At 36.7% G+C, this 23982-nt stretch overlaps 1 protein-coding gene and 1 long non-coding RNA gene across 2 annotated transcripts in view; both read left to right on the top strand.

Annotated features, from left to right (window-relative positions):
* Window positions 1-1207: 1207 nt before the first annotated feature.
* LOC106950279 (uncharacterized) lies at window positions 1208-3187 on the top strand. Its single transcript, XR_001425581.1, has 2 exons — window positions 1208-1298; window positions 1943-3187. It is a non-coding gene; the product is annotated as an uncharacterized LOC106950279 (long non-coding RNA).
* A 1864-nt stretch (window positions 3188-5051) lies between these two features.
* Window positions 5052-23982, top strand: part of trpc7b (transient receptor potential cation channel, subfamily C, member 7b) — a 59189-nt gene continuing 40258 nt past the window's right edge. The window contains exons 1-4 of the mRNA XM_015037029.1: window positions 5052-5840; window positions 10353-11115; window positions 19235-19417; window positions 22943-23107. Coding sequence (XP_014892515.1) covers window positions 5353-5840; window positions 10353-11115; window positions 19235-19417; window positions 22943-23107 — 1599 coding nt within the window. The 5' untranslated portion in view covers window positions 5052-5352. The remainder of the gene's footprint in view (window positions 5841-10352; window positions 11116-19234; window positions 19418-22942; window positions 23108-23982) is intronic.

Here is a 23982-nt window from a genome sequence, read left to right as displayed (position 1 = left end):
TATATTTATATTAAGGCAAAACAACATAAAGCAGCACGTTTGTGAAGAGAAACATATTATGTAGAACAAGTTTTTGCTGCAAGTCTTTTTTTTTTTTCTTTTTTTGGACAATGTCAAAATGTAAAACGCACAAGTGGATTTAGGTCTGGACTTTAACTGGGCCATTTTCTTCCATAAATTATTCCGTTGTAGTTCTGGCAGTGTAAACTCTGCACTCTACACTGCCAGAACTGCAGAACTCTAATGAGTTTTTGTCTTCAACTGAATTTCATCTATCTTCTTTACAACTCTAGTCTGCTTTGGTGATGAAAAGCATCGTCACAGCATAATGCTTCCATTGCACATCACTCTGAAAACACCAGACACTGAAACATCAAAATGGTGTTTTCAGAGTAATGTGCAGCTTTGATTTTCTGCCACACAAAACATGACGCCCAAAAAGTTCAATTTTGGTCTCGTCCACATGTTTGTTTTGTGTCTTGTCCTGTAAACTTTGGCAAACTTCAAGTTTACATTTTATGAGCTTCTTTCCACAGTGGTCCTCTATTGGTCTTCTTTCCCTAAAAACCAGCCTTGTAGAGACCACAACTAATACTTTTATTGTCATCAGAAACTGCTTACAAATCAAAGTAGTCCAACACAAAACTAACATGTTGAAAGACCAGAAACCATGGATCATGACAGTAATCAATAAAGTGTACAATTAAAAACTCACTGCTGTCGTCTTCTCAGCATCATCTTCTAAAAATCAAGTGTTTTTAATGTTCAGAGAATGAGATCTGCGTTGTAGTCGGTGTATGATACGTTTTGAAATTTGTAACATAATGCTTTAATTGCAGTTACAGTAAAAAGTCCCTAAAATGGTTTTCAGAGACTGATGTATTACAGACTTGCCTCCCCACCATTTAAAGGTTTAAAATCAGGCAAAGAATGCAAAATTGAAAAAAAAAAAAAAAAAAAATTTTTTTTCCCCAGCTTAATCACAGACAACTTTTTTTTTTCTTTACCCAAAATACCAATAAAACACTCTGAGCTTTGTGGCTTTGATGTTAATATGTGAAGAATTTCTGGGGTATTTTAATTAGTTTATGTTTACAGTAGGCATGAATCTCCATATCACAACAATTACTAAGTACTTCATGTAAAGATTCTCGGGATAGATTAGCTACAGTTTTGCTTTTCATCTTATTTTTTATTCCATCTTCTTCTGCTTTTGCTGCTGCTGCTGATCAATCCCCATGCCTGGAGTCGATCTCCTGCAGAGGAATCGACTCACCTGCTGCTCATCTGCTTATCAGGTCTGCTGAGTGAAAGAAGTCGTGCATGATCCTCAGTTCTTTGCCTGACGTCTCGCAGTGGCAGCAGTAAGAGGGTATTTTGGCTTGAGGCTACGTTATGTTACTTTAATGCTGCTACCAAATGTTAGCTTTTGGTTTCTGCAGAGTAGTTCTGAAATCTTCTGTTTATCTCCTCTGATCTATATGAGGAGCACACTGACTCAAATACTGACTTTACTGCTGTGAGTCTGTCAGTCTAATTTATGTTGGGTTTGTTATGACCAAAGTTAGAAAAGCACAAGATTTGGTACGGATATAATCCATATGTGCAAATCATACTTTCAGTCTGAAATGAACAAACTATGCAGCTCAGTTGTAAAATCTTTGTTTTATGCATAACCAAGAGAACAACAAAACTCCAATAAATTTAGACCTCTGTCTTGTAAAGCTTACTAGTGTTTTTCTCGAGTAGTATTCTCAATCTTTTCAGAATTAAGTGTTTCAGTTCATCATCAAAAGAACTTCAAAAATTGCCTCCTTGAACTGAAGTATATTTTTAATGTTTGTTCTTATTTTGTTTATTTTTTTCTCTTTATGTCTTTACTGTTTAAAAAACACCAACCTGTCCAAAAAGCTAATTCTAACTATTTTCTCTTCCCTGACAGAAGTGATTTTAACTCGCCTCACTCCTTCCACAGACCATGGAGTCTGGCTCTTCCCAAAGTCCCTGAGCTGCTCAGGTTCAGTTGCATTTCTTAACATCCTGCTCAGTGTTTTGATTCATAGATTTTAAAACAACATTGAGGAAGTAAATATTTGCTTCATTATAAATTTACTCTGGAGTGTAGTTGGTTCAAAACATGTCTGCATTTAGGGTTTTCACATATAATTAAATTGAGTTTCATATTAATTATGTTTCAATGTCTGATATGGAGTTAAAATATACAGGGACATTCTTTTTCACAAACTACTAATACCTGCAGCTGCAACTGAAAAGAGGTCACTGAGAGTATTCAGATTTATGAAAATCAACAGCAAAGTGGATTATTTTCACGAAGCAGTTTCCCTTAGAGATCCTTAAAATGCTGCATCAAGAAGAGCACTTTTTTAACATAGCACTTAAAAATCATTAGACTAATCCCTGTTCAGAAGTAAGATCAAAATATTGTTCGCAGTATTAAAATTAGCTTTTAACTACATGCACACGCTTGAGGGGTTAGTGGCATAAGCCTAAATCAGGCCTGTTGTGCACTGGTTCTGCTTTTTTATATTGAATGTTTTAATTGGCAGGTATGATATTTCTGTTTGTGTGAACTTGGAGTCATAGTTTTCTTATTGTGAATATGTTCTCCTGCTTAAAGAAAGTTAAAGTCTTTAAAATATTAAATATCAAATGTTAAATCCTTCATTGACAAATTCTCCACTGCACTGATTTACAATAAAAGGAAGCTTTTATATTGTAAAATGAAAATGTGAGGCGTAATTGTTAGCACTTTGACCTCAGTAATAAGACGCAGGCCTTTGTGTATTGTGTTTTCATTTGTTTTCTGTGGATGTCACAGTTTTCTCAGACGACTCCAGTTTCACAGTGTAGTGTAAAAACAATCATTAGTGCTGGAAGTGAGTAAGGGAGCTGACTGGGGGCTATAGTTTCGTGTTGCTGATGGACACAGCAGTGTAATGCAGCAGGATGTTTTCGCTCAGAGTAAACAGCAAACCAGAGAAGAACATGACATGTTTTCTTAAGCTGAGATGTTAACACTGTCGTAGTTTTAGACATTTACTATGGATGTGAATGCCAGAGTCACACTTTGCTGCAGGTAACCATGGCTTATGTTTAAACCTTTACTCATCACTGTTTCTAAAATAAAAAATAAAAAAATCATCTAAATATAAAGTGAGTTTTTCCTACCAACTGTGGTTTGAGTGTTTAATTGATTTAATCATTTTAGTGTTTTCACATTGTTTATATATTGCTCTAGGATTGCAATAGCTTTTCCTCAGTTTAGCATTTTGTGTTTCATAATATTTGATAATGTAGTTTGCCATTTTCCGTTGTTAGTGTGGACTGTTGCTTTAGATCTTGGCATTTTATTTTCAGTTTTTGCAAAACAGTTTGTTTTAATGTAAGTGACTGAGTGGCAAACTGAGTTTTTGACTTTTGAGCAATTATGTAAAACGCAAATGCTTTAAATTTTGAGCCTATCCCTAATTCAAAACTGCACACATGTGCAGTATCCACTAGAAACATACTTGTGTTCAGCATCAGCAAAAGAAATCCTAGATCACGCATGTAAATATTTTTTTTTATCTCATTTTACTGATTGCTTGGTATTTTTATGCTGTAAAATCTGATCGTTTTCTTTACAACATAAAGAATTAAGAAGTTAAGTTGCCGTTTGGTTGAGCAGTTTCAGACCTCCCATATGAGCCTTGAAAACTATGGACTGTGGAAAAACAGTGATCAGAGAATAAATTTTACGTCTAAACAGTTTATTTTTCTTCTCACAGAAGAATACATATTTGGCTTGTAAGCCAAATTACTCAGTAAGTGCAACATTTATTTTAATACATGAAGGAAGCTTTCTTCTGCAGAACAGTGCTCAGACTTCAGGGAGTTTTGTGAATGATTTCCTTCCCACGTAATCACAAATGAAAACAGGTGTTGCGAGTGGCTGCGTCCGGTGGAGCGGATCAAAGAGCTGGGTCAGGACTGGTTATTGTCTGTGTGTGGGTGCAGGAAGTCTCCATCATGACTAATGGGTCTGTGCCTCTAATTAGAGGACCAAACACGCACACTAATATGCACAGACACACACATAAAATGGATGATATTCAAGCTAGGGATTATCTTCTTGTTTAATTCTAACAGAAACAACTTTAAATGGTGTTTAGTTTTTGTCCACACCTTTAAAAAGTACTGCTGTGTTAAGTGCAATACTCGGGTCATATATAAAGGGATTAAAAAATGGCTGACTTCAGTGTTTTGACTGGAGCTGGTGAGTTAAACAGTTGTCAGATTGAGAGTGTGATATCTTAGTCTTGTTGCATCCACCAAAACAAGTGGGGCTGCAGTCCTGCTAAATAGAGCACAATTTTTACTCCTAACATTTAAAGATACATTTTAGGATATATATTTTTTTCACCTCTAAAAAGTATATGGACTATAGAAAGAGAGATGCATAATGAGGTAGGGACTGTCAGAATTATACAAAAGCATTTTTTATATGTGGACTGAAGAAAAGAAAATGCCCTGCTAAATCTATTTTATGTGCATTTGAGTTGCTGACATCACAAGTGGCACAATAATTTGGCAATAGGAAATATTTTGCCAGAAGAGTGAAAGATCTCAACATAAAATTTTATGCATCCTCTTTCTTTAAATCCACAGCATCCAGACAGTAAACTTATACTGTTGTAGCTAATGGATAATGGTCCTGTACGCAGTTCAGCTCCCAAAGGTATTTCTGCCCATCGCCCCAATGGACTTTTGGGCGGCTCTGTGCATAGAAGATTATTTTGAAAAGTTTTTTAAAATAACATTATAGAACAAGAAAAGCAGAAACATCCGCATTTCATGTCCAATCTAGATTGAGTTGAAACTTATATAAAAATCTAGTTTGAAGGTTTTTTTTTTTTTTTTTTTTAATGAGGCACATCGTCCAAAGAAAATATCGGTGTTAGACTATTATATTTATTTCTTGTGTCTGGTCTCATTCTGTCATAGTTGATCAGTTAGCTGTGCTTCATTATAGATAACAAATGTCGGTAAGTTCTATTTTACTCTGTAGTTTAATTATAGTTGTCTATGTTGGCTGTCTCCACTTGTTTGGTAATATTTGTTTGTGTTTCACTTGTTCCTCATCTTCCATTTTGTAAAAGGTCGGGCTTCCTGCGCGCGCGCTCTCTCTCTCTAATTAGTGCGCGCGGACCTCTGAGTGAAGGTGGAGGTTTTTGCCCCTCACTGCCGCGCGTCTCAGCGGCAACTTGTTCAATGGAAACTTTGAAAAACACAGGAAATATGTGCCACTTTGCAAAAATACTTTAGAGTAAATGGTGCCGCCGAACTCTCCCGATGTCTGACGGGGGGGAGGAAAGCGACGGCGGCGGGAGAGCACATCTGTCGGAGTCTCCCTCGCCGCCTCTCTCTGTCAGTCTTCCCCGAGGATCTCCTTCCACTTCGCGACCCTTGGACTTCTTCTCCTCGGCCTCTCCACTGCTTGGGGAATCGGACCCGCCTTTTCTCGCCTCCTCAGAGTGTCTGCACCCGTCTCCAGGGACCCGGGAACTCGGGGGCTCCACGCATTTCACCCCGCCAAAGTTCCGCCAGCGTGCCGTGGACTCCGGGTGTACCTCTCGCTCGCGGCCGGATGTGCAGATAGATGTCGGACATGAACAGCACGATGACCCGCTTCCCATATGGAGGGGACGCGGCGCGGAGAGCACTGAGCGCCTTCAGCACCGTGGACAGAGACTGTACAGGGCTCCGGAGCTCTCGGAGTACGGGAACCACTTCTCTGCTGAGCACATAGAGACCGAGTTCAGCTCAGACAGCCGGCAATCGTGAGTCCTGACAGTTTTATTTCTCAGTTTTAATGTATTTTCGAGGCCTTGCGTAAAGTCTGTGCATTTAGGAACTTTTGCGGATATTGGACAATTGCAATTTGAAGGCAAACTCTGCATTGTGGGAATTTAATCACCGACGTTAAATCCCTCATGTCAACAGGTACAGGTCAGGTTTGGTGAGCTTAGGATCTCCGCTGACACAGTTGCATCAAGCATGTGAGAAGAAATGCTTTAAACTAATTTCTACATTTTAATGCGTCTCACATCAAGAAAGTAGGGGCTTTTTTCTGTAGAAGCATCAACCTGGTTGACTAGTAATAGCTTGAGATAAATACTGTATTTTTTTGCGTCTCTTTACTCTTTCAGACTCAGTGTATTAACTGTGTTTTGCCTGTGTTATACCTGAAGAGACTACAATGCAATGCAGTCATATATATATATATATATATATATATATATATATATATATATATATATATATATATATATATATATATAAAACTGGCAGTCAAACTGGCAGTCACCAGTGGCTCAAACGGATCCCAGGAACAACATCAGACATCTCAGTCCAGAAATGTGCAGTTCTAGGCACAGCCAAGATACTGCGCAGAACCCTCAAGCTCCCAGGCCTCTGGTAGAGGACCCGAGCTCAGAGGATGAAAGAGACCACCCGCGGGGGGTGAGAAGGGAATTTTTTTTATTTTTATATATATATGTATAATATGACTGTCTTGCAATCAATCAAACCAAGAGTTTCTACTTTTGCAACCCATTCTCTCTGAGATAAGGCTCAACATTGTCAGCTTACAGCCACTGCTCCAGTGTGGAAGTGCTCCTCAGAGATCTAGGAACATGCACAATGGCACGTAATGAAAATTTAGCAGCTTATATCCATGACTATCAGAAGTTGGCAATGGCAGGCCTCTATATTGGCTCTTTGATCCTCCCTGGTCTGCCTCTTTGATACTCCAGGGTTCAGCTTTAAAGGTCTGTCATGGGGAAAGAAGCACGTTGACTTTTACTAATGACTGTCAAAAGAATGTGAGTGTTGTCCAAAATGCAAGTAACAGAGGGTGGACTGGCATGTTTTTTGTCATCATTACAATATTATAATGAAAAATGGCTTAGAAAGTCTATATTTAGGCGTGTATTTAAATTAGACAAATTGATAGCTGTGCTTAATCGCTATGCTCATCTGAGTTGAAAAATTAATTTTCACACTTTGTAACTGGTCTCCTTGTATTTGACTTGAAACCAAATTCATCTTCTTCTCTTTTTCATGTCTTGTTAAACTGTAAATGATCTGGTATAAGTGTTTGCATGCACTGATAATAAATGACCCAGCGCTCACACCTTAGAGAGATCAGCTTTGAAAAGAAGCACATTCTGAGCAATTAAGATCAGATTGTAGAGTTTTGTTCGGTAGATATAATTAAATGGGTGAATAAAGGTGTAGTGGAAGTGATGCATGAATAAGAATATTAAGGCCAAAGATAGTCAATAGAGATTTTTCCTCTATATTTCCTCTATATTTTTCCTTTATAAAGACAATATGATTCCTTTAACCTCAACAGATTGCTTCTCTTTAATTCTACTTTTTTTTTTTAAGATTATTGCTAATGTCTGTCCCTCTTGGCAGTGTGTTTAGTCTAGCAATCTGCTGAAGGCCTCTGCTACATTTTGAACTAAATAACTATTTTATGACATATTATACAGTAATATTTTATGTCCATTTTATTACTTGTGGTGACAGGTCAAGTGGGCTTAGTTGCTCACTGCTTTTGTGTTTCAGATTAAACATTGACATGGACTCGCATGTCATTGGTTCTTCATCTAAAGTTTTAGGCGCCTAATTTAAAGGAGTAGTGAAGACCAAATGCTGATTTTAAATTATGCTCTCATACTTTTGCATAAATGTTGGTTTTTAGAGAGAGAATCATCCTCAGAACATTGTTCTGTCGATTTAAGAGTGATCATTTATTTTCAGCAGAAGAGTGTAATGAAAAGGATGGATGTTCTCAGTGCAGGACTCAATAGCTTGGAGTTTTTCTTCAGTTTGTCAAGTGTTACATTTATTTTCAATATATATCAAATTTCCTCTGCATTTCCATACAATCTGTCTGTGATTTCGGACAAACTGTCAGAAACACACATTTCGCATGATCACCAAATCCTACCTGAAGGAAATTTGATTATGTGAGTGTTATTAAAATTTGCTTTATGCCCAATCAGGCAAATATAAGAACTTTAAATGAACCTGATTGGTAAATCCATTTTCATTACTCAAACTATGAACTAATTTGATTAATGATATGAAAATTCCCTCAGCTAAGTAAGTAATTGTCTAATATTGTGGTTTCTAAGTGTTCAGTATTCCTTTTGTCAAAGTTTTGCAATATATGCAAGGCTGAACAATATATTGTGCATTGTTATCGCATACAATAGCAGTATGTACAATATTGAGACTGCAAAGGTCTCTATAGAGTGCAGTAGCTGTTGAATAATATATCCAAATTAGCCAAATCCCCCCCGGATAAATTATCAGACTGAAAGCCAAATGATAGCAGCATCTTGTTTTCATGTTACACTTATATTTGTACATTTTGTACAAAATTAAATAAAACTTTAAAAGTTGCTTAAAGCTAGTAGTCTAGATCAACTTCTACACACCACTGGCTCTCTGGTTTGTTTAGTTCGATGATCCTCTTTCACATAAACTCACTTGTTTTAAACTGGTGTACAAGAATAATCATACAACGGTTCATGAATTGTATGCATCTTGTCAACAGTTAAGCATAAAATAAATTTTAGAATAATTTGATAATGCATGGTATTATGTGCTTTATTATAAAAATCACTTGGGGCTCCTGTTTCTGTGCCAGATAATCTGTCCACTTTTTTTTCCAGAATGATAAAAATGAGTCAATTTTAGATCCATCCTTGTGCAAAGTGTGCATGTAATCATACCATATCATACGTAAGTAATGTAAGCAATCTTTCTCTCCTACAGCAATTTGGTTTCTTTTGTCCCCAAAGGCACACAGATATTATCTGTCAATTGTATGAGCTTCTTCTTGTCCACATCGCTGTAATTCAGCTCTGCTATGATGCAAAAATCATTCTATTTCTAGACCAAATCACAAACAATCAAAGATGGATGGAGAAAGAGATTAAAAGAGATGGGAAAAGGCAATTTATTACTTGACTATAAGTTCATCCAAATGGCCTGGAAGGCAGACTGTTCTGTTAATCAGGAATCTTCTTAATGCTTTGAAATGCAGGAGGTTTTGGTGATGGCGTGAAGCTGCTAACATCAACTACAGAGTCTAACTCAATAGCCGTACACGAATGCTGATTGCCGTAGGGCTAATAATTTACATTACATGTTGCAGGTAATGTATGCTATGTTGACATTATGCATGGATAGTCTGACACCTTAAATGTACGAGGAATGAAGAAAGATTTCCTTCTTACAGTGATTGGCATCCTGAGATGTTGATGGTGTAAATGAAAAATTAAAACATTGTTGACCTTTATATGGTTTAATCACACACATTCGAGCACACCCACACACACACACACACACACACACACACCCTCTCTAGACCATGTGCATGGGATTTGGCATAGGGAGCCGTCTTCATTTTCTCAGCTCCACATCCATAGAAACCCCCAGGTGAATACATCTAGCATGAACGGGTTTCCATTTTCGCCTTCTTCTTCAGTGTCCTGCTTTCTGCTCTCACACACACGCACACACACACATGCACACAAAGGGAGTCAAAAGGGAATTACAACTAACTGAAATTACAAGCTTGTAATTTAGCAGCAACGCTTGTTTTGAAACTGGACCTTTAGGAAGTTGTGTAAATATTAATGTCAATAATAATGGAATTATGTCACAAGCTTTTGTGGGAAACAATAAACTTTAAAAGTGTAGCTTTATAATCACTCATGTCCATAAGTTCTGCAGGGTTTTTTGCTTTTACTGTCTCTAATTGTTTTGATTTCTTCTGTTGGTGACTGACAAAGCAAGATGTTGTAGGAAAGGAGTTTTTTTTTGTTTTTTTCACTCTTTCATGATAGTTAAATTCCAGATCAGCGAGTAGCGCGTTTGAAATATCACTGGACCACAGAGGTATTTTGTCATACCAAAAGATATTGAGCAACAAAGTTTGTTCTTGTCATGCCAGTCAAAGCTCTGAGCAGCAGGGGGCTTTGACCTTTTTAGATTTGGTAGCAGTTTGTTGCTTTAGTCAAGATTGGTCTTTTCTCTGAGATCAGGATAGAAATCTGTGTTAAACACGGCCATCGTCATAATCAACACAAAGAAAGAAATTACTCAGTTTTGTGTTGATGTATCACAGCTCAGTGTAACTGGTTATACTTTTCTGACTCTAACAGCTAAATCACAAAATTGTCTGATGTGTTAAACACAATTTCTCCTCCATCATTACACTAAGTATTGCTTTTACTGACTTCTGTTTTCTGTCTTTTTCCTTCTCCCAGAGTGGAAGCCATGCATCGCCGGCACACTACGCTGAGGGAAAAGGGGCGTCGCCAGGCTGTGCGGGGTCCTGCCTACATGTTTAATGAGCGCGGCTCTGCTCTCACTGCAGAGGAGGAACGTTTTCTGGATGCTGCAGAGTATGGCAACATTCCTGTGGTGCGCAAAATGCTAGAAGAGTCCAAAACACTGAACTTTAACTGTGTGGACTACATGGGCCAGAACGCTCTACAGCTGGCAGTGGGCAATGAACACCTGGAAGTGACGGAGCAGCTGCTGAAAAAAGATGGCCTGGCTCGGATCGGCGATGGCCTGCTCCTGGCCATCTCTAAAGGCTACGTCCGAATAGTCGAGGCCATTCTTGGCCATCCTGCTTTCGGTGGAGGTCTCCGTCTGGCTTTGAGCCCTCTGGAGCAAGAGATGCGAGATGATGACTTCTATGCATACGACGAGGATGGAACACGTTTTTCCCATGACATCACACCCATCATTCTGGCAGCTCATTGCCAGGAGTATGAGATTGTTCACATCCTTTTGACGAAGGGGGCCCGCATCGAAAGGCCTCACGACTACTTTTGTAAATGCTCAGAATGTGTGGAGAAGCAGAAGAAGGACTCCTTCAGTCACTCACGCTCAAGGATGAATGCGTACAAGGGCCTGGCCAGTGCAGCCTACCTGTCGCTCAGCAGCGAGGACCCGGTACTCACAGCCCTGGAGCTCAGCAACGAACTGGCGAGGCTCGCCAACATTGAAACAGAGTTTAAGGTGAGGAGCCCATGTGTTTATATCCTTCCTTATTTTAACTGCGTGGCAAACATATGAAGCTTCTCTTTAGAACATACAGTACTTTGATCTTTTGCACATTTTTTCAGGTTACAACCACAACGTGGGATTATTTGAAAAGAATTTTATGTAATCAGAGAGGAGCAGATAGTTATGATGTGAAAAGGAAATTATTTTTCATTTTGTTGTTGCTGTGTTCAGCACTCCGATGCACCTACCAAGTATTTTTGTTTAGATTTTAGCGCAAATATCTTAGTACATTTGTAATAAGACAAAAGTAACTTAGAAGTAACTTTTCAGCATGTGTCAGAGTTTGATTTAAGTCAATAATTTAATATGGATAAAAGTATAAGATCCACAGGCAGATTGTTTCACTTACAAGACATTTTCCATGTTTTAAGTGAAATAATTTGCCAGTAGAATTGGTACTTCATTATTCGCTTAAATCAAGCTCCTATATCTTGCTGAAAAGTTACTTGTAAGTTAGCCTTGCTTAGCTTTGTCTTTTTTCAAGTGTATTCTGATTCTGCAAAAATAGCAACTGATTTTTTTTTTCTTCCATTTTTTCTTTCCAATATCTCTTAAGCTTGGTCAGAGTATATGCAGGGCATTTGTGAACATCACTTTTCAAGTACTTCCACAGATTAACAATCAGATTTAAGTCTAGGTCATTCTAACACATGAATATGCTTTGATTTTAACCATCCCACTGTGGCTGCATGATTAGGGTTATTGTCCCACTGGCAAGCCTCTATAAAGTTTAATTCTGTTCTCATCTGATTAGAGCATCTTCTTCAACCTGTGTGCTGTGTCCCTTATCTGGCTTGTTTCAAACATGCAGAATGACATTTGTACCTCATCCTTGTAGAAATTGATCAATCTTGCTACTTTTTCTTACAGACTTTCTGGGGAGCATGACTGACACATACTCCCTTATCGGAGGTGTGGATCTCATGTAGGAGAATGTGCTGGATCTCATTTTGCTGTAAAAATTAGCTGAATGCAAATGCATGGCCAGCTTAAGAGATTTGGGAGCCTTTCTAAATAGATTTTAATTTTAAATGGATATTCAGAGCGCTTTGCTTATTGTAGGTTATGTGCATAAACCAGCTTTCATGTCACATTCCTTCATTCCTTTATCTTCTTGTTTTATGTCATTTTTTTTCTTTTTTTAATGACTTCTTCTTTTGGCGGTGCAGGGTGGCTCGGTGGGAGCTCTCAATTTCACTGCACCTCTGGGTATAATAAAGATTATCCTATTCTATTCTTTCATTGCTTTTATAAATTTTGTAATACTCACACTGACAAACACTCAATAAAACACTTGAATTTCATAATTGCACAAATAAAATAGGGAAAGAACTAGAAATCAGAGGGGCATGTTTCTCTGTATTTTTATAGCTTTGCATACATAAATTACAGTTTTAATTGAGGAGCTATATAGTGCTGAAGCAAAGATTTCTACACTCAGTCTGTTATTCAACCTTCTGCAATCATCAGTCTCTCATCTTTAATGGATTTTTAAGGCCCTTCTTTATTTTTAGAACTACTTATTTCCAATTCAGTATCTTTTCTCAGGTGAAACAAAACTTGTAAATTGTACCTTAACTCTTTCTAAAATTTTAAGCATTCAAAGTTGTCTCGATGTGTGTGTTATATTTTTACGGTCATTGCTTGTGTGTTAGAGCCAAACTGCTCAACTTTTTAAGACTTGAATGTTTCAATAGCAACTCAAAAATATAGAGAATTTTAAAGAAAACGAAATAAATTTTATAACCCTTTTCTGCTTTCATCTCTCCAGGAGAAAGCTCATCGGTTTGAGCTGGGGGCAGAACATGTAAGCTATAAAGCAGCTGGGCCCATTTTAAGCCAGAGCTTGAGTTACAGAGCTGCCCGAATCCATCCTGAGCCTGATACTTTGACACATATTTTTTTACCTGACCCAGATAAGCAAGCATTGACATAAAAGCCACCTGGCAAATGAAATATATTCCTGGATAAAAGCTAGGCATATACTTTCTAAAAAAGATACTTTCTAGATAATTACATATGACTATTATGATGATTGCAATTGTTTTGATCATTTTTCTACTACGATGACTTTGAGAAAGGCAAAAACAGAAATTTACATCAGTCAAACTGCTATTTTGTGCATGTTTAGTGAAATCATTGCTTATATAAGATTCCTTTCTATAAGGTTTACCATTACTTTCCTGATGCCAGTGCATTCCAGTGTTATTACAGACATAATTCTTGTCAATAAATGTATTACTTTCCAAGCTCATATAACAGTCACAATTTCAAGGCACTGATAAGTTGCAAAAAGGCGGACTTGATTGATTGGGCTCAGTCCACAAATAGGTTTTGGAAAACATAAATAGCAATCATCTAAATTACATACAATGTTAAGACTCGCGTAATTAAAAGCACTCTTTGTGTTGCACCCATATCTTAGCGGAAATCAATGCACAAATATGTGTTATCCTCATTCAATCAGATTGGATTTCAACAGTCCAATTTTTTAATCTCTACTTATGTGAAGTTTAGTTCACCTATTTCTTTTTTTTTCTGAAGTCTATTAATTTATGTCTGTGCCTACCTGTCAGTTCTCACCACTTTCTGACCACATTTGTGTTTGATATGCTGCCTTCCCGCTTGTCATTCCGTTTCCCATCTCCCAACAAATTAATGAGAGAGGCTCACCTGAGGGACCAGGGTTGTGTTAGGACTTATCTGTCTCATTACCATCTCATTACCATCCCCATGTCTTCTCTCTTTATTTATCTCCCTGTCTCCCTTCACATTATCTCCTCATTGCTTTAAAGCATCAAATAATGTCTACTCGGTTTGCTAATAGCATTAGTCAATCAACTTTACACGGGCAAATTACACGTGACAAATAAACATTTATAAATAGCCTAATGAGAAACAGATTAAACTAAATGTGCATCTTTTAATGGGACTACTGACACAGAGAAATGTTTCTGTCATCCTAAGTCCCCCTGTAAACCAGATTATATAAGTCTATAAAAATATAAATTTTTTGCACCCAAGCCTACTGTAAAAGTTGAAACACTCAATTTAATTATTAGGTTTCTGGAATCAAAAGAGGTTACAGGGCAAAGCTTCTCTCTGACTTTGTGACAAATATAAACATATTCAGTCTTCTCACAGATTTAAATTTGAAGGTAATATTTAAGTCTGATGATCATGTTTCTTTCCTGGAAGTAATACTAACATTTTTGAGTGTCCCACTCCGAGCCAAAGTGATGATTTGAATCCAACAGAGTCTGAGATGGGAGCTAAAGATTAGGATAATGAAAAGGAGGCCTCCCAACCTGAAAGACATGGAACACACTGCAAAAATTTAAATCACCGAACATGCCAGTAGAAACATGAGAAAACATGATCAGCTATTATAAGAAGTATTTCATTGCTGCAATTCCAATAAAATCTTTATTGAGAAGGGCATACTTAAACTTGGCCCATGTAATTTTCATTTAAACATCGATAAACACAAAAAATATACAATACCGCTTTTAGATATTTTGAGAGATGTGCATATTTTCTTTAAAAAAGTATCTTCTTGGTTAAATAAAAGTTATTATCATAACTCAAATCAACCAGTGTTATGAATGATTTTGTACATTTAGGCTTAGAATTGCAGCAGGAGGAAGTGACACATTTCTTTGGCCTCCTAATATCCTACACAAAGCAGTATTTAATTTTTTCACGTGTTACAAAGTATCTCTAAGAATCTGTTCTTATTTTCATCTGTCAAAAATCTGTCATTTTCTGATGTAAATCACAAAATGACATTTATAATCATTTTCTGATTGTACATGTTGTTTTTTGTGTTTGTGTGTGTGTGTTTTTTTATTGGCTGGTATTTTAAAATACGTTGCATCTGCTGCACAATGCTTTGTTGAGGTTTAGAGACTAAAGTTTTTTCTCTTCCAAGAATTTAGTATTCCTCTCGGTCATCAAATTGGCTGAGACTTTTAGGCAGAAATAGGAAATACAACAAAAGCGACTTATAGTAAACTGAACATCCTTCCATTGTCTGTTGTTGCTTTTCCTTACAGGGTCACTGTGGGGCTTGTGGCTGTCTCCAGCAGTCTTTGGGCAATAGACAGATTAAACAAACACTGAAATAACAGTCATGTTTTTGGACTGTGGGAGGAAGCCAGAGTACTCAGTGAGAATCCACACATATACGAGGAAAGCATTCAAACTCCATATTAGAAGATTTGAGGCCGGGATTCAAACCCAGGGCGTCTTGTTGCATGGCAACAACTGCTACATCATTCAGCTTCAAACTGAACTTGTTCTCTGAAAAAAACTAAGAAAATAAATATACATTTTGGCTGTTAACTTTACGCTAATGTTTAGATTTTATATTAAAAACTTGATCGGAAATTATCCAAATAAATAAAATAAGTCCCTAAAATGAGGAGAGACCAGAAAAAGATATACTCTTTCCATGTTGGAAGCTGGTAATTGCACATCTAAAAAAGATCTGGTACCAGGTGCTCCAAATCTCTTTGGGTGTTGCAATCAAGCTATGCCATCAGCTCCCGTGTCATCTCAGAGCCACACAGATGCATAATCATAATCACGGCATACACACAACCACCACAGCTGTCATATCTGAGATTTGAAGGACAGCTTGTGAACAGCAGCCTTTTTTGATTTGAGTAGCCTCCAAATTTACATCATCACAACCCAACAATATTCATTCCCTTTTGTTTATTTCTTGGGTGTTAGAAACTTTGCTTAAGTTTGAGTAGTTAGAGCTTTTCTCTAGTTCATAAATGCAGAAAACATCCACAGGCCTATTTCCAAGCAGACATGTTGACTTGAAACAAGCATGTGATAATTAGCAGTAGATCTGTTTTAATTAATGTGGGAATGGTTATCGGTTGAATCTGTTAAAAAAAATAAATAAAAGAACTTAATTTTAAATGAAAGTTGGCACCTATTTATCCTCTGAGGTCTGTCTTAAAAAAAGTCTAAAACTCAGATATTTTTATAGACTTGATCCATTGTATTGTGTGCTTTGCAGGTTTCAACATGTCTGAGCTTCATCCACCTGTCCAGACATAACAAGCCTCTGTAGACCTCACATCAGTCTTTTCTGATGACTGGAAGCTCTGAGTTAATATCCTAAACATTGGGATAATATAGAATAAGTGTGTGTAAAAAATCTCAGTAGTGTGTGTGTTTCTAAAAAGAACACAACTGCGAGAGAAAGTACCAGCTGTATTTCCTCTGGCAAAATATCTGACGTCAAAAAATGCTGAATTTCTTTTGTTCTTAAGTTACACATTAAATGAAGATGTGAGTACAGCTACCGGCACCAGAACCTGCCACAGTGACTTGACATTTATCATCAAACATCTTACTTTTCAAGACAGACTATCAATTTTGCATGTCAGCCTCCGGACAAAGGCACCCACCCTTTTTAAGAAAGTGCAGTGGGGGAAGGAGTTATTTCACTTACACAGGTCTGATGTTCTGTTTTAATTAATTTAGCTGATTTAAATGTTAAAAGAACCAGGATGAAACACAAAGCTAATTGTTGAATGAGTTTAACTCTCAGTAAAATTTGATTGTTGTTGTTCATATCCAGTTTTGTCTTGTTTATCCCTCCTCGGTTCCTCACCATTTCATCTGTTTCACGCCACATCATTCAATTTTAATCTCGTGAATCTTTTGTAATCTCATATCCTGCTAAAAAAAACAACATGCGTCTGACATTGGTATTGGATTTTTATACGCGTATCATCTGTTTTTCCCATCTTGCCGTGTAAATGCTGTTGCTTATCAATACATTGGTACATGTAGCACCCTGATGTATTGTGTTGAGATTAAATTGGAAACGGAGTCCAAACAGATGTTTCTAACAGATAGTCCAAATTATTTTCCTTTAATTGACAGACAGTGATGAGTCATCTAACACACTTCTCTCTAGTTTTATTAATGAATCCAAGGAAACTGCACACTGCTGCAGGAGCTAACATCACTATTTTATATTCAGCACAAATGATACAAGTTATGCTTGGAAGAACACAATCATCACAGGGGTCACACACTGAAGGAATGCAAATGAAGTTCATGATCAGTAGGTGAGCAACATACAGTTTAGATTTTTAAAAACCTGGCTGTGGAAAAAATTGGTCTGCAAAATAAAATTTAACACACTTTTTGACTTTTCAAAAGAATTTGTATATATCTTAACTTTTACTGAGATCTCATGAATCCTTTGTTTTCGTAAAGCTTTGCAGGAAGTTCAACAACAAACAAACGTTCAATCTGACCTTTGTACTTTCTTTTTCCTGTCTTTGACCCTTTTGAGGTAATAGACGAAAGGATGAACAAATGGAAAGAAAGACAGAGACAGACAGTCATATTCAATAAATTTGAACATCACTGGAAAGCTCATTTATTTCTGTACTAAGGGAAGCGCATTATATAGATTAATTACACACTGTATGATGTTTTCAGTCCTTAATTTCTGTCAATGATTTATCGCTTACAGTTAATGAAGACTGAACATTTACAATTAGTGTATTACATCAGACAACAAAAGGAAAAACTTTTTTACTGTGGAGATGTAGGCTTATTGAGGTTGGTAATTTAAAAAGGTATTTTTAACCTGACCAGCAACCCTAATCAGAAAACATTTCCTAGTTTCCTGAAATGTAGCGCTACATATTGCGATGTTGGCTGAGATTTTTTTTTCCCCCCTTTTCTGACAAAGGTAATCTTGAAATGATTCATAAGAAGAGGTCACGAACTGGCAGATGAACTCTTTAAATTATTTAACACCTGAGTCATTTTATAATTGCAAACAGTGGGGTTGTCATTTATCATGTCAAAAGTCAGGGAAGCTTTTTCAAGTATTAGTGGCAAAAGGTTCAGGAACTTTAAAACAGTGTGAAGTGTGAATGTCAGTTGAGAGAATAAACCAGCAATTTGTCTGAGGTGACATTAACACACACACACACCCCACACACACAGAGCATGGTATAAGAACCCACAGTCTCACACACATTCAACGATGTGTATAATCACTCATCACGTACCAGTGTGACTTTTAACCCAAAATAACCTAAAATCCCACAATCGTGACATTTTTTTTTTTATTTGTGACATTGTATGAGTTTGTGTTGGCATCCTTTGCAAATTGTAGAAGTGCCTGGTCAGCAACTGTGACAGAGCAAGCTAATTTTAGAAAGCTTGCTTTTTGTCACTGAAGATAAAGTTCACTAATTTAATAGTTAAAATAACTATCGTTCACACATAAGTTGTGAGGACAAATTCATAATAAACATATTCTGGTACATTTCTGTTACATCTGAAATTAAGCTGTCAAATTATCAGTTAAAATCCCATGTGACATATACGAAATGTACAGAATTTTTACAGTGTTGTAATTAATGCACATTTTAATTTATGACAAAATAATTGAACTAACTAATCTGATTCAGCATAGAGTATGTACATGAAAGGACTGAAGATGTTTAACCCTCCCACAGTCCCACAAGTGTTTTGCTTTGTGCGCAGTCCGGCGGAGTCACACTGACGCTGTGTGCGCTTTTACAAGGTTTTTTTTGTGTGTGTGGTTTCGGAAACTGATAGTCTAAGTTTCCGTGGGGAACTCCAGTTTCCCCACTGTCCATCCGTGACATTTGCTGCACTCCTCCTGAGCGTCACACTAAGACTGCAGGAGGGTTAGCAGAACTGAAAAATTAACATGACGGTTTATCTTTTATCTATTCAGAAACAGTTGATGCAGGTTTCTGTGTCCAACATGCAATGTAAGACAAAAGTCACGTACAGAGACACTGACGCTAGACGGTGGAACTCAAAATCTGTTTCTCAAAAATGAGATCCATAAGATATATTTAGTTCATGGAATATATTGTACCTTATAATTGTTTTTTTTTTTTTATCATGTGTAATAAAAAAGAAAGTGGTGGATGGTTACTAAAAACACTAAATACCTGTTTAACTGCTTGCATTGTATAAAAGTTGTTTTTGACATTATTTGTGATTCTGATATTATTAATGCTTCTAATGCCTCTCTCTTCTGCAGAATGACTACCGTAAGTTGTCCATGCAATGCAAAGACTTTGTGGTGGGTGTGCTGGACCTTTGTCGAGACACAGAAGAAGTTGAGGCCATTTTGAATGGAGATGTGGACCAATGCCCACCAAGTCCCTACAACCGGCCCTGCCTCAGTCGCGTCAAGCTGGCCATCAAATATGAAGTCAAGAAGGTACGAATAAAGTAAAAAATTTTAGAAACAGGAAATTGCTAAACCAGATATATAGAGTGAAATATAAACAAGATTAAAACAAAGAACAAATGAAGTTTAGCTCTATTTTTGATAACATGGCACTCAAAAAAGATTAATTCATATGTTTGATATTACATAATGTTGTATATTAAATGATTGATTTAAAAAAATCTCAAAACTGTTCATATTTAATTAGATCAATGTGCAGTCTTGAAGTCTTCTGTGTCTATACTCTTATGTGAGTTTAAACTTTTGACCTGCTGTTGATAAAGAGACAAAAAAAAATGTTTTTCCACTCTAAAGGATTTTCACTCACACTTTTGGGTTGTATCCCATTTTATTTGAAAGTTACATGTTAATAAGCTAACCAGCAGAGTTATGAGATCAAGTTGCCTTCACTGCAAAATAGTATACCTTAGATTGTAATGGATCTTTAAAAGCTACAGGCAGAAATCCAATATAAAGAATACTTTCTAAGCTTAGTAAAGCCACCTGACATAATCCAGTCATAATAGGGTTTGTTGAGGACATGTTACAGTTCAACAAAGTGTTATACAAAGAGCTTAAAATGAATGTGTTATGAAAGGATAAATAAAGCTTGCTGTCTATCACAAGCTACACAGAGAGGAAAAGCCAACCAAGCATAAAATCGTTGCAAAAACAAGATTTTATTAGTTAACAACATCTATGCAGAATACAAAAAAAGCTTAAGAAAAATAAATTTCACCAATAAACATAATTCATATATGCGTATATATAAACAAAATAAGAATCCAGCTCATTCTGCAGACTATATTTTGTGTAACACTCAATAGCTCTACAAATAAAAGTAAAAAAAACTGTAGCATTTTGTTTAAAATATAAATATATAGTTCAAAGCTTTTCCGCTACCTAAGACATGTTGGCTGAGCAATCACTTATATTCCTTTCAACCCACTTCGTCCTAGAAAAGCCAAACCAACAAACCAAAGTTTGAGTTTGAGGGATACATGGAATACATGTCATGGTTTTAGGATTAATATAACTACTTCTGAATATTGAAACATTTTGGAAAACTATTTGCCTGTTATGTGGTCAACTGTTTGTAACATGAAAATTAATTACAGATATATATAATCAGATATATAACAATTATACCCAGAACAATGATAATATTCTGAGTAGAAATTCATATCCAACTATGAACATGATAGATGTTAAGCTGTCTATGGAGATGGACATCATGAAGACCATTCAGATTGTTTTTCCAAGTTGCATAATACAAACATATAATGAGTGTGTATAGTGAAAAAGAACAATTGTTTATCCTCTTTCCTAAATTGAAATTAGAGAATAAACGTCAGAAATGATTCATCAAGGGTAACATTGTTTTTTTGGGGGGGTTTTTTGTTTGTTTTTTATGAGGAGTAGTTAACATCAGCTGGATTTAAAAATGCATAAATTTTATACATATTTCAGCAAAAAAAATTGCTAAAAGACATAAATTGATTTACAGATTCATGTTTCATTTGGTGTATCTGTAAAAAAGCTTCAAACCTTTCATGGTAATTGGGTCTTGCATTAACACTTAATGAACTCAGCATTAGCGCCTGGATCATTTAATAACTATATGTGGGTAAGGATGAAATGTTTGTACAAAAAACAAATTTGAAAACTTTTGTTATGGCTGTAGAAAACCTAATGTAAGCGACAGGCCCCTATGGGAGAACTAATCCGCGCTGAGCAGAGGTGGCTTTAAAATGTCAAATCAAATCCCTTTTCCCCAGTTTCACTTCACAACAGTCCCGTTGGCACATATTTCCATTTGGCATCAGTGCTGTATGTTTTTTTTCTGAACCATAGCTACCCACGTGTATGTTTATGTTAGAAATTGCTTTCCTGCATCTCTGTTATGTGTGTGTGTTGGGCAGCAAGGAAGCTGTTTGATGCTCTTTTTGTTTTTAACCAGTAAACAAAAGCATCTCCACTAGCAAGCTGCTAATTACTGAAGTTGCAGGGATGAGACACAGTGCTGTAGGAACAAGGTGGAGCATGACTGTGTTGAGCTCGCATTTCTGGACACAGGCAGCATTAGGGGTATATGGGTTAGTGTTATGTTGTTTTTTAACTGAACTGCTGCACAAATACACCTTATCCATGTGTGTTGCTATTGTCGGATTTGATCAGATGAATCCAACCCTTCTGGGATGGAGGAGAAAACGACTGAGATGAAAACGTTTAGGCAACAAAGATGTAGAGAAAGCATGTTTGAACCAACAGAAAATCAGCTCCCTGCGACGTTAAACATGAGCATAATAACACTTCCACATGGAATTTGATTGTTAGGTTTAGCCGTTGACTGAGCATTGATCCCTTTCCATCCCACATCCTTCCTCCAGCTAAAAGAGAAGCATGTACTCTATTTGTCTCCATAATACCTTTGCTACCTTTCATTTTTCTCCCTGAGTAATGTCATTAATTAATGTGTGCACTCAGTCATTGCTACTTGCTGCCCTCTTTCATGCTTTCCTTTGAAAATTGATTTCACAAGCTGCTCAAAGACTTGTATTCAAAATTAATGCAGTTCAAAGTCATTCATACATTTACAGTACATATAACTGAGTAATAGATCTAGATCTTTATGACTGAATGTTTATTCAACTAGAACAGATTTTCTACTTAATTTACCTCAATGAATAGAGAAAACATGGTCATTCCTTACATCTATCATTTTGGTTATCTTATACTTTTTGTTTAAGGTCAAAGTGCATATAGGCACAGTTAGAAATTTACGTTTTGCAGCTTTTTGTTCAGTGCTTTCTTTGGACTGATGTCACACAACATTACTCCAACTGTTGCACATATTGAACGGCAGCATAAGAGCATAGACCAGAAATCAACTTCCTGAAGTTCAGACCTGTCGCCCACGCTGCAGTTTAGGCACATTGAAATATAGCTAACCTTCCCAAGGCTAAACAATTTCACTTTAAAACTATAAATTGTAGTTTCTTAGTACTCATAGAGTTTTTGAATAAAATAATGATGCAGCTCAACGCCTCATTGCAATCCCCCTGTTTTACTGAGGTATGAATTAACTCAGGAAATTATTGATCAACTGATGATTAAATTAGCTACTAAATAGTCAAACGACACAAACCATTGTAATCTCTTCTTTTGTTGTAGTAAAGAAAACAGTATGCAGAATTACCAGAGAGACAGAAATTGGACAGGCCTGTTGCTGAAGACATTTGCATGAACCAGATGCTTGTTTTCATTATTTTTTTTAAATAAACTTTATTTTAGTATAGAGTGATCCTTTATTGTCCTTTGTAGCAAAATGTATTAGTATCGACATGAAATTGACAAAGAAATGGAAACGCACAGTGGCACAATTAAGCAAACATAATACATTAATAAGACACATTTGTTTCTTCTTTAACTGCCTTTCTTTCATCTTGCTTTTCCACTTCCTTGTCCCTCCTATTTCCAGATTTTTTTAATTTTCTGTTTGCTTTTTCTCTTCAGTTCGTTGCACATCCCAACTGCCAGCAGCAGCTGCTCACTATTTGGTACGAGAACCTACCTGGCCTGAGGCAGCAGTCCATCGGCGTGAAGTGCTGGACAGTCCTGGGGGTAACCGTAGGTCTCCCCTTCCTGGCTATTGCCTACTGGATAATGCCATGTAGCAAGGTAGGACCTGACAGCAACAGCAACATAAAGAAGTGTGGAGCACAGTCTTTGAAATATGGTTGTTTCTATGTGCAAAGTAACATCTAAATGGAGTTGTGGGCTTAAATAATTAATCCAAAGGTTAACATTAAGGTTATCACAGCCGTCTTTTACTTGGCACTGGTATTGTTTTTGTCTAGTTCTGAGTGTAACTCAGAAATAGATTGGCATGTAGACGTTGTCAGTACCAACAATTTTGCATTATGATGTTATAAAGATCTAGCATTCTTGTTCTGCTTGAATAATCTGCTGCTTTTGGATATAGTTAGTAAGTTAAATGTCAAAGCTTTTGACAGGAGATGTTGAAAATAGGTTCAAGTAATTGTGGCTTTTTGAAAGGAGTGCAATGAGAAAGTCAATTCTGAATTCAAAGACTTTTGGAGCAATGTCTGTTAGATATGCGAGACTGAAATAGAGAGCCACCGCTGTAGTACACGGTATTATATTTAAGAAATCAACATACTTAGGATCTCTGCACCTTGCAGTCACTGATTCAACCATGAACTCCTTTGTATACCAAAGTATTCCAGAGTCAAATGTGAGTTTGTTTGACAGCTGGAGTTTAGATGAAACCGGATCATGCAACCAGACTGTGGATTCAAACACAGCAAATTGAAACAGAATAGGTGAAAGTGTTAAGACCCAAGGTGTTGCAGTGGCTCATTCAAAGCTCATATCTCAAATTAATTGAAATGCTTTACTGGGATTTTAACAGAAAAGCTCTGCAGAAACTAACACAATTCATGAAAGCCTTAATTAGCTGGAGTTATGTTATTAAGAAAAAAACACCTTTATTCTGAACAGAGGGAGATACGGAGAAAGTCAGACAGAAAATT

The sequence above is a fragment of the Poecilia latipinna genome, unplaced genomic scaffold, assembly GCF_001443285.1.
Source record: "Poecilia latipinna isolate Pla-1442-1.1 unplaced genomic scaffold, P_latipinna-1.0 Scaffold388, whole genome shotgun sequence".
NCBI classification, from domain to species: Eukaryota; Metazoa; Chordata; class Actinopteri; order Cyprinodontiformes; family Poeciliidae; genus Poecilia; species Poecilia latipinna.
This window is presented reverse-complemented; position numbering and strand designations above follow the sequence as displayed.